At 47.0% G+C, this 12,119-nt stretch overlaps 1 protein-coding gene across 2 annotated transcripts in view; it reads left to right on the top strand.

Moving 5' to 3' along the window:
• The window catches only part of LOC107392817 (dipeptidyl-peptidase 9), a 30,842-nt gene that overhangs the window by 7,026 nt on the left and 11,697 nt on the right, over positions 1-12,119 (top strand). For both annotated transcript variants that reach the window (XM_015970835.3, XM_015970834.3), the window contains exons 3-5: positions 221-465; positions 680-792; positions 11,692-11,865. In XM_015970835.3, the coding sequence (XP_015826321.3) occupies positions 221-465; positions 680-792; positions 11,692-11,865 (532 nt within the window). The remainder of the gene's footprint in view (positions 1-220; positions 466-679; positions 793-11,691; positions 11,866-12,119) is intronic.

Consider the following 12,119-nt stretch of genomic DNA (forward strand, 5'->3'; position numbering starts at 1 on the left):
TCCCTTCCTAAACTCCAACTCCTACAGAACTCTGCAGCTCGCATCATAACTGGTACCCCCTCAAGAGAACTCCAATGTTTCTTTAAATGTTCCTTTTTTCAGTTTTTTTATTTTTTTTTTACCTTGGGTCTTAGAAAGGCGCCCTCAAAAAAAAAGCATATTTATTATTGCAGTCTAGTCTGTGTTTATCGGACACTGATGTGAGATTTTCCGTCAACAGCATCAAAAAGGCACTGGCAGGCATGACCGGAGTGGATGAGCTGTCTGACAGCACAGAGGTGGTGGAGATGGAGGATGTAAATCCTACCCAGTTCCATGTGGAGAAGCACTCTTGGGATGGGCTGAGGAAGATCATCCACAACAGCCGCAAAAACACCGGCGTGGTGATCAGCAAGGCACCACATGATTTCCAGTTTGTTCCAAAAGATGAGGCTAGTCCGCATTCTCATCGCATCTACTACCTCGGTAAGGGGTTGGTTGTGGCGTCAAAGTGTTTTTCAGATTCCTTCAAAGGTCTCCAAATTCAGAACAAATCATCATGTCCATTTAGTCACCAAACGTTTTTCTACATACCAGTTAAGATCACTGTTAAACGTCAGTGTTGTCAGCTCGAGTAAAACCAAATCTGCTTGACAGGTCAGTGGTGTTTAGACTTAATCGACTGTGTTTGTCGTCACAGGAATGCCTTATGCCAGCAGGGAAAATGCCCTGCTCTACTCGGACATTCCCAAGAAGATTCGCAAAGATGCCCTGCTGGTTTTGTCATGGAAACCGATTCTGGATCGGTTTCAGGTGAGGAGGTGTTTTGTCTTACTCTTCAGATTTCCTTGAAAACAAATCCAGACCTGCCAATCTGTACACATTTTGTGTAGCAAGTATGCAATTTGGCATCTAATTACGCTGGTATGACTCACCTCTCTAAACTACGCAAAAAGCTGCAGACAAGTGAGTTCTGTAGAAAATATGCATGTGTGTTACTCATTTCTGACAACACGACTCAGCAGCGTGGTGAAGAAGTTTAAGCCAATTGTAGAAAAGCAGAGAAAAACAATTCTGCCTAACCTATAGATTAACACCCCCACCTAGGATGGGTACCAAATTCGGTACTTTTTAAAGCACCGACCAAATTCCATAGTACCGGCTCAGTACCGAATCACTTCATATAAAACGGTGCCTTGTTTCGGTACCCGTTCTTCATAATGAGAACTAGATGCAAGAGCGTAATGTCGTCAAACACTGTGGGTAAGCTGTAAACAGAGAAAGCAGCATGGTAGAGAGGAAGCTTTCAAGTTTGGGTCCTCTTCACTAAATTGGATGGGTAACTGGGTGATGATGAAACCAGAAACGGTGATCTCAGTGAGGCATCATCATCATCTTAATCCGCTCTGGTAGGTAAATAAAATGTTTAAGATAACGTTAGCTTGATGTGTTAGCTTCCATTCAGCTAATGGTGCGTTCGCTTTCTCCTCTGAACTCCGAAATTCCGACTAGAATAAAGCGAACTCGCTCTAAAGTTTGGCTTCACTTCACTAAATGCGATGGGCTGTTGGGTGATGATGAAACCAGCGACAACGATCTAAGTGTGAGGCATCATCATCTTAATTTGCTCCAGCAGCAAAATAAACTGTTTAAGATAACGTTAGCTTTATATTTTAGCTAATGGTGCATTTGCTTTCCATCCATCCATCATCCATTTTCATCCGCTTATCCGGAGTCGGGTCGCGGGGGCAGTAGCCTAAGGCGAGAGGCCCAGACTTCCCTCTCCCCAGCCACTTGGGCCAGCTCCTCCGAGGGAATCCCAAGGCGTTCCCTGGCCAGGTGAGAGACATCGTCCCTCCAACGTGTCCTGGATCTACCTTTAGGTCTCCTCCCGGTTGGACGTGCCCGGAAAACCTCACCAGGGAGGCGTCCAGGAGGCATCCTGACCAGATGCCCGAACCACCTCAACTGGCTCCTCTCAATGTGGAGGAGCAGCGGGTCTACTCCGAGCCCCTCCTGAGTGACCGAGCTTCTCACCCTGTCTCTAAGGGAGAGCCCAGCCACTCTTCGGAGAAAACTCATTTTGGCCGCTTGTATCTGCGATCTTGTTCTTTCGGTCACTACCCAAAACTCATGACCATAGGTGAGGGTAGGAACGTAGATCGACCAGTAAATCGAGAGCTTCACCTTCTGACTCAGCTCTCTCTTCACCACGGCAGACCGGTACAACGCCCGTATCACTGCAGATGCAGCACCACCCGCCTATCGATCTCACGCTCCAGTTTTCCCTCACTCGTGAACAAGACCCCGAAATACTTAAACTCCTCCACTTAGGGCAGGACCTCATCCCTGACCCGGAGAAGGCATTCTACCCTTTTTCGAATCAAGACCATGGTCTCAGATTTAGAGGAGCTGATTCTCATCCCAGCTGCTTCACACTCTGTTGCGAACTGCTCCGGCGAAAGCTGAAGATCATGTTCTGATGAAGTCAACAGGACCACATCATCTGCAAAAAGCAGAGACCTGATCCTCAGGCCACCAAAACAGATGCCCTCCACACCTTGGCTGCGCCTAGAAATCCTGTCCATAAAGGTTATGAACAGAATCGTTGACAAAGGGCAGCCTTGGCGGTCCAATGGGCCATTCCCATCTGTACCAGGTCGGCCCTACCCGGATAGCTCCAGTTGGCGCCAGCCTGGCCCGGTTGATTCCACACATCCTTGCTTAGGTATGCAAGGAATGCAGTCAGAGACATTTTCAGCTTCTAGGTAATCATGATGATGAATGATAATGAATTGAGCATGCCTTTAGCTGGGCGGACACTGTGCGACTTTTTCACTCGTAGCACTCAGCTTCAGCTCAAACTGTACGAGTTCCTCGCAGGGCAGATCTCACGAGTCATGTGCTCACACTGTACGACCCAGTTCTCGGATGCGACATGACTGCTCACACTGTACGTCTGGTAGCAACACGTCTGACCTAAAAATATGCTAAAAATGGCAGTTTTTACACAATATGTCAGACTTTTTTGTCTTGCCTGTTGTCCTTCGGGAGTGCTGCAGGGGGACACACACAGGGATTTATGGGGGTTGGATGAGGAAAACGAAATAAAGGAAGTAAATCTCTGTTTTGTGCTCAGTTTAATTTGACATGAACACAACAAACGCGCTTTCTTGACAATCTTTGTGAGTAAAAAAACGTGTAGAAATAAAAAGGAACAACGCGTGTTAATAGGGAAATAGCGGGCGAGCGGTGTTGATGCATGATTGCGCATGCGCCGTGAGCGGTTCTGCTCGCAGCGCCGCTTCAACAGTGCGTGCGATACCCTCACGAGGGATGAGCAAAATATCAAACACGCCAGAAGTACGTGCGAGCTCACGATTGCTGATCGGTAGCTGGTCACATGGTGTTAATCGCCTCTCGTAACCCCCTATACACTACACGATGCTCAGCGCAAAACTCACCCTGAATAAAGGCAGGCCACCAAGATATGTAAGCAACCTATGCTATCCAGGCCGGGCTGACCAGATACAGATGGGAATGGCCCACAACTCTCACTGGGAAAAAGCCCGACTCACTGCCAGCAATGCGGACCAAGCTCCGACATCAGTCATACAAGGACCTAACAGCCCATATCAGAGGGCCTGGTAACCCATTCTCCCGGAGTGCCCCCCACAGGGCCCCCCGAGGGATGCGGTCAAACATCTTCTCCAAATCCACAAAACACATGTTGACTGGTTGGGCAAATTCCCACGCACCCTCCAGGATCCCCCTAAGCGTATAGAGCTGGTCCAGTGTTCCACGGCCAGGACGAAAACCACATTGCTCCTCCTGAATCTGAGGTTTAACAATCCGATGGACCCTCCTCTCCAGAACCCCTGACTAGACCTTACCAGGAAGGCTCAGGAGTGTGATCCCCCTGTAGTTTGAACACACCCTGCGGCCCCCCTTTTTAAATAAGGGAACCACCACCCCGGTATGCCAGTCCAGTGGGACTGCCCCCGATGTCCACACGATCTTGCAGAGCCGTGTCAGCCAACACAGCCCCACAACATCCAGAGCCTTAAGGAACTCTGGGCGGATCTCATCCACCCCTGAAGCCTTGCCCCAGAGGAGCTTTTTAACCACCTCAGTGACCTCACCACCAGAGATTTGAGAGGCCAACCCAGCGTCCCCAGACTCTGCTTCCTCACTGCAAGATGTCGGTGGGATTGAGGAGGTCTTTGAAGTATTCTGCCCACCGATCCATAACGTCCTGAGTAGAAGTCAGCAGCACACCGTCCCCACTATAAATAGTGTTGGTAGCGCACTGCTTTACCCCCCTGAGGTGCCGGATGGTGGACCAGAATCTCCTTGAAGCCGTACGGAAGTCTTGCTCCATGGTCTCACCGAACTCCTCCCATGCCCGGGTTTTTTCCTTGGTGACCACCCGAGCCGCGTTCCGCTTGGACTGCCGGTACCCGTCAGCTGCCTCTGGAGTCCCACAGGCCAAAAAGACCTGATAGGACTCTTTCTTCAGCTTGACAGCATCCCTAACCGCGAGTGTCCACCACCGGGTTCGGGGGTTGCCACCACGACGGGCACCAACAATCCTGCGACCACAGCTCCTGTCGGCCGCCTCAACAATGGAGGCACGGAACAGGGTCCATTCAGACTCGATGTCCACTGCCTCCCCCAGAGGGGTGTGGTTGGGAGGAACGGCCCCACTGATCTGAATTCGAGTTGTGTTTTGTTATTGGACTTCTGTGCCAGTCATGGATTGTCCATAATGAACACCATGTTCAGACATAAAGGTGTCCATATGTGCTCTTGGCACCAGGATACCTTAGGCTGCAGCTCGATGATCAACTTTGTTGTTGTTTCATCTGACCTGCGGCCGCATGTCTTGGACACTCGGGTGAAGAGAGGGGCGGAGCTGTCAACTGACCTCTACCTGGTGGTGAGTTGGCTCAGATGGTGGGGGAGGATCCCGGTCAGACCAGGCAGGCCCAAATGTATCGCTAGGGTTTGCTGGGCACGACTGGCAGAGTCTCCTGTCAGAAGGAGCTTCAATTCCCACCTCCGACAGAACTTCCCAAATGTTCCGGGGTCTCACTGTTGTTGCCCACGTGAGCATTAAAGCCCCCCAGCAGAACGAGGGAGTCACTGGGAGGAGCACTTTCCAGCACCCCCTCCAAGGTCTCCAAAAAGGGCGGGTAGTTTGAACTGTAGTTTTGTGCATAAGCACAGACCACAGTCAGAACCCGTCCCCCCACAAGTAGGCGGAGGGAGGCTACCCTCTCATTCACTGGGGTAAACCCCAACGTACAGGCACCAAGATGGGGGGCAACTAGTATGCCCACCCCTGCTCGGCACCTCTCAGTGGGAGCAACTCCAGAGTGGTAGAAAGTCCAACCCCTCTCATGGAAACTGGTTCCAGAGCCAGAGCCATGCGTTGAGGTATCCTGAATAGTTATATCTAGTCGGAACCTCTCAACCTCACACACCAACTCAGGCTCCTTTCCCACCAGAGAGGTGACATTCCATGTGCCAAGAGCCAACTTCTGTAGCCGAGGATCAGACCGCCAAGGTCCCCGGCCTCTACTACCACCCGTCACACACTGCACCCGACCCCTTTGGCCGCTCCCATGAGTGGTGAGCCTATGGGAAGGGGGACCCAAGTTTCCTCTTCGGGCTGTGCACGGTCGGGCTCCAAGGATGAAAGCCTGGTCACCAGACACTCGCCAACGTGCCCCACCTCCAGGCCTGGCTCCAGGGGGGGGCCCTGGGGACCCACGTCTGGGCGAGGGAACACGGTTTCCATTTATATAATTCATCATAAGAGGGCGTTTGCTTTCTCCTCGGAAATTACGGTTCACGAGTAGCGAAAATCAACTGTTTAAAAAAGTACGGCAAAAGGAATAAAGATGCACAGTACATTTAGTCCACAGCAAAGATGTTTGCTTCGGTTTAATTTGCAGTCTCTGATACTACAAGGACCCACCCATCACACAGTTTGTCCAGAGGGGAACGGAGAGGAATAGGAGAACATGGAGCTGGGTTTCATGTTTTGCCTAATTTAGAAACGGTTGTGGTTAAAGGTTTTCACATTGAAGAATTTTTTACAGCACTGTGATGATAAAATACAAACAGTTGTATGTTATTTATCATGATATTTATCAAATATGGTTATATATTCAGAAAAAATATATAATTAATAATGATTATTTATACAGTTTAAACATGTAGCCACCAAATCTTTTGCAGCACGTTTTGCAACCCAGGCTATGGCAGATGAAGGAGAAGCAGACAGGGAGGAAATGGTTAGCAGACCTGCCAAAAAGAAGAGGGTCCATGTGTCTCACAGTTTTTGCCTAAATATCAAAAACAGTGGCCATGCTTGCAACCCTCAACTACCTCACCATGAATTTAGCACAATCTGCAATTATGAAAACGGGGGACAGAATGGGGGGGCGTGGCAAGATGGCGCCGGTGTATGTGGCAAGCCGTCTGTCTCCTGTCATTTATTTTATCTTTTTGTTATTTTTGAGTGTTTTCGTGTGTAATGTGACTTTGTTGTTGACTTATGACCGAGAGGCTCTTCTAGAACTTCGGTCGGCTGCTGGCCTGGTGAAACCTGGTGCTTGGACGGGCTGGAGGAGTTCCGGTTTTTCGTCCTCATGTCAGTGCCGCTTGGCACCACCGCTTGTGCCTCGATGGCTCCTGGATCGGACTAACTGGAGAAAGCGTCCTAGGGGTCATGGACGGCGGGTGAGACTGCGGTCCAAGCTGTCACGGTCCCTTAGGGAGCTTGCTGAGCTGACGGGTATCAGCCGTCATCTTGTGGCGCCGTCACGCCTGCTGGAGCCGGCCCGCTGGCTGCCTATGGGAGATTTGAATGCTTTACTGGAACTACTACCAGTGGGTTGTAGCTGTTTTAATGTCCCGAGGTCTTCTGGCAGAGGCGGTGGACTGGTTGTCATCTATAAATCTCACTTCAACTGTAAACAGCTTATTCCGTCGAATCCTCCTTCCAGCTTTGAAATGTGCCTATTTGAACTTGGCCCACCTCCTCTGTTGTTCGTGGCGTTGATATATCGTCTTCCTAAATTTGATGGGGACTTTTTAAAGGACTTCTCTGACCTCCTGTCTGTAAACATGCTAAAGTATGATCATGTTTTGATTCTTGGTGATTTTAATATTCATGTGTGTTGTCCTGATAAGCCATTGGCTAAAGACTTCTTACATCTGTTGGGCTCTCTTAATCTGTCACGGTGGGTCCTGGGTCCTACTCATGCACAGGGACACACCTTGGATTTAGTGCTCTCTATTGGTCTCTCTGTTGCTGGTGTAGAGATACTGAGCCTGGTTTTTTCTGATCATTTGCCCATTTTATGTCATTTTAACTTGCCCTGCATGCCTGCTGTGACTTCCTCTCATGTGAGATTTCGTCGTGTTTTAAATACAGCAAAGATTATTGAGCTTGGTGAGCTCCTATGTGCCGAAGGAAGTGAGCTACACACAATGTCACTTAATACAGAGGTGCTTACACTCCAATTTGACGGTATCTGTAAAAACAGTTTGGATAAAATTGCACCTTTTAGGATTAGAAAGCTGAGGCCTAGACCAGAACCATGGAAGAAAGACAGACTCCAAGTCTCTCGTGAGATATTCAGAGAATCTTTAACTATCAGCAAACTCTTAAGGAAGCGAGGGTGAAGTTCTTTGCTTATATTGTGGAAAAAATTCTCATGATCCATGCACTTTTTTTTCTGTAGTAAATTTTGCTACTTGAGTTCTCCGATTCTAGTTCTTTGCCTCCCACAGTTGACAATTGTAATGACTTTCTTCACTTTCTTGTTGATAAGGTTACAGCTATTCGAGCTGCCATTACAAACTCACCACCTGACTCTCTACTCCCAGAGCCGCCCCAGGCTACACTGGAAACATTTGAGCCTGTATCCTTATCGGACTTGGAAAAACTGGTAGCTCAGCTTAAACCATCTGGCTCTCCTTGTGATGTGCTGTCCCCTAGAATTTATAAAGAACTCTTTCCAGTGATAGGCCCTTTACTTTTGGCAATCATAAATGGCAGTCTTACTTCTAGTATGGTTCCATCCTCGTTTAAGAAGGCTGTTATTCATCCTATGTTTAAAAAGCCAGGGCTGGATGTGACAACCTTGGCTAATTACAGGCCCATCTCAAAACCCTTTTCTTTCCAAGCTGCTGGAGAAGGTCGTGTATTCACAATTGATTGCCTTCATGAACACAAATGATTTATGGGAGACCTTTCAGTCAGGGTTCAGGGCAGGTCACAGCATTGAATCAGCTCTTTTAATGGGTTTTAATGACACGTTTTTAGCCTGTGACATGGATAATGATGTTGTCCTACTATCTCTGGACTTATCTGCAGCTTTTGATAGTCGACCACGAAGTCCTTCTGGACTGACTACAGCATTGGGTGGGGATAACTGGGCAGGCCCTCCAAGGGCTTCGCTCCTACCTTCATGACAGGACATTTAGTGTTCAGATGGGTGAGGTGACGTCACTTCGTTGGGGTGTGTCACAGGGCTCTGTCCTTGGTCCTCTCCTATTTGCAGTGTATTTGCTTCCTCTTGGAGTCCTCCTTCGTTGGCCTAATGTGAAAGTTCATTTTCATGCTGATGACTGCCAGATCTATCTCCCCCTTCGACGTGGGGAGGATAGATCTGTTTCTCCTTTACTGGACTGATTGAAGGACATAAAATGTTTGATGGCTTCTTATTTTTTGCACCTAAATGAGAGCAAAACGGAAGTCATAATAATCCTGGCAGAAGAAATGGCTCAGGTGCTGATATTGACCTTGGCCCATTGACCCCCTATGAAAAGAAAATAGTCAGTAATTTGGAGATAAAAATATACTCCTCACTTAATCTTGACACTCACGTAAATACGGTGGTGAGATCCTGTTTTATTAATCTGAAACGACTATCCAGGATCAGGTCTCTGCTGTCCAGAGCTCATCTGGAGTCTGTGTTGCATGCCTTCGTCCTGTCCCGTCTGGACTACTGTAACGCTCTGCATGCCAGTCTGGGCCAGTGCACGGTTGCACGGCTCCAATTTGTACAGAACTTGGTGGCTAGGTTCCTAACAGGTACTAGATGCCGAGATCACATTACTCCAGTGCTGGATGCTCTGCACTGGCTCCCTGTGCAATATTGAGCTAAATTTAAGATCTTAACTCTTGTTTATAAGGCCCTCCAGGGTAGTGCCCCCTCTTACATTACTGCACTTTTGCACAAGTATGTTCCATCTCGGTCTCTTCGCTCAGCCGAGCAGGGACATCTGGTGGTCCGGTCGAAATATCGATCGAGGGGTTATCGTGCATTTTCTGTTTTGGCTCCAACTCTGTGGAATGAATTGACATTGAGCATTAGGTAGGCGGCATCTCTTCAAGTCTTTTAAGTCTCGTCTAAAGACTCATTTCTAATTGATTGCTTTTCAGCGCTAGGGTTCATTGACTTGCCCTGACATTATGGTTTTTAATACTTCTTCTTTTTGATCAGGATGCTTGATCTTATTTTGTCCACCATTTGTTTTTAATTGATTAGTCTCATTCCGTTACCTCTCTGTATTTGTAATATTGCTTGCTTGTTATTTTACGATTTTATGTTTTTATCTTGCTCTTATGCCAGGTACTGGGAATGTTTTTATGATGCTGTTCACTTTAGACTTCTGATAATGTTGTGGAAGGTGCTCTACAAATTTGATTGATTGATTGATTGATTGATTGTTTGATTGATTGATGATGTGGACATTAGGGGTTGTACGAACTAGTCGACTAGTCGACTTCAAGGCTCTGTAGTGACTTTTTATGCCTGTCATCGACTAGTCGCTGTCACGTGATAATGACTGACAAGATGCAGTCTTCGGAAAAGACAGCAGGTGACGAGCCCCTGCGCGTCTGGATTGAGGCGGAGGCGACGAGCTGTGCCAGAGCGTCGGTACTGACACCGGCGGTAAAACGGACATTTAACCAAACTGTGACCTTTTCCCTCTTGCAATTTAACCTTCCCCTCACCCCCATCCTAATCTTAACCAGTTTGCGCATGCAAAGCTCTGATCATTGATGCGCGCTCCAGACATTGCGTCCTGAGCACCGCCAAATCAGGTGTCACCATCTCAAAAACAAATTAAACACGCGATTGTTCATGTCGGCTCATTTCCTTTCATGTTTTCTGTCTGTTATTTGTGCCTGATGCATTTTGCTGCTGCGGAGCGAGGCACATCACCTGTTGTCCTCCGGTGACGCACCACTATCTCCACTCCGCTCCGCTCCGGCATGAACTCCGCAGCAAAAACGGTCCCGTTGTAGTTGGCCGGCGAGCAGCGGCACTCAGCTGTTTTTGAGGTCGGTAGATCTTTTAGAACTGCAGTTCAAAGGTAACTCATAAGGTGATCATATATTAACCCAGGTAGCAGTTTTTCTTTAGGATTGAGAGGAGATGCAGGAAGATAATAAACAGACAGGACAGAAAAATAGTCAAATAAAAACAAATTCGTTTTTGTACCTGGTGGTTGCAACAAACAGACACCATTGAAGGTAATCAGAAGTGAGGAACAGAAAATGAAATAATTATTTTAATGTTTAGAGCAGCAGGAACTCCGAGAGGCTGCAGGCGCATCAGTGAGTTTGCTGCTGCTGCGCAGGGGGAGGGGGGAGAGGACTAAAGTAGGATGCAGAAACTACCGTTGTTAAAAGAGATGTGTTAACTTAGAAAATGTGGGCGCAATTTTAATTGTCAAAAACTCCAGCGAACCTACCGACCCCCCCCCCCCCCCCCCCGCTTCCGGCGTATGACGTTATCAACGACTAGTCGAAGTCGACTCGACTTTCATTACTTGACTGTCGACTTTAAAAAAGATAAAGTCGTGCAGGCCCTAGTGGACATAAGCCGCCAGGGAGCTGCAGGTAAATTAGCCATGGTGATGTGTGCATATGTGCTTTAAGCCAATTAAATATTACATTCTTGAAAACAGAAACATCTATGGCAATATACACATTAAATCATTACCATTAAATACATATAAAAATATTTATTTTTTAATTTTGATTAATTATTGAAATTATTGAAATAATTCAGTGCAATTAACTTGTGGCTATCAGCTTGTTGTTATATATGGAAAGCAAGTGCAATTTTTGAGTTTTACTGTTTAATATTGAAATACATATTTTGGACTATTCAAGAAGATGTTTCCCGACAGTGAAATAGCCACACAAAATGGCTGTTATATTGTTTTGTTAATATATATTATCATTTTCTAACCAGTGAATTGGGAAATTGCAGCGTGGGAAGCAATGGAGTTGCAAAAGTCTGCGAATAAAAGGCTGCACAAGTGATACTCAAAAACTTTTGACAAGGTTAACAGGTCTGTAAATCCTCAAAATCCCACCACATTAGGTCATTATCATTTTAAATAGAAACAAAGGAAATTAATGCATAAGTGAATTTATGCCGACTATGTAAAATTACTGGAATGTCATGTTCCTAGACATCCGTCTGATATGCTGGTTAGTATTTAATTACAAAAAATGAACATGGAGAAACGTTTAATAATTGCATGTCATGATCCCTCAATTTGACATGGTTACATTTTGTTTTCTGCCATTTGTTTTTTTCCGTCCCCAAACAAATTCTTTTTGACCTCTGCTGTGGTCAGACTGCATTCTCACACTATGTCCTGTGACCCCAGGCCAGCCCTCACCACGGAGGCTTCTCTCGGGAGGAGGAGCTGCTGCGAGAGAGGAAGCGTTTGGGGGTGTCCGGCATCACCTCCTATGAATACCACCAGCCCAGCGGGCTCTTCCTGTTCCAAGCCAACAGCAGCCTGCACTACTGCCGGGATGGTGCAAACAACAGTTTTATTGTAAGTTAAAGATCAGCTGAAGAAGAAATTAACTTCCTCAAATAACAAACAGACTCCTAAGGCAACATGTCAACAATCTGATAGGTACAAAATGTTTTTGGAAAGCTTATTTCTGTAGACAGAAGTGACTCTTGTATTGATCCTGAAGTGTTCCAATGGAAAATTGTTCATGGTTCATCGGGATTTTGAAGAAAACTTGGGTTTGTTTTGTCCTTCATCCTGACCGGCTTTTGCAGCTTGTTCTTGGTTTGTCC

This window comes from Nothobranchius furzeri, chromosome 8, assembly GCF_043380555.1.
Source record: "Nothobranchius furzeri strain GRZ-AD chromosome 8, NfurGRZ-RIMD1, whole genome shotgun sequence".
Lineage (NCBI taxonomy): Eukaryota > Metazoa > Chordata > Actinopteri > Cyprinodontiformes > Nothobranchiidae > Nothobranchius > Nothobranchius furzeri.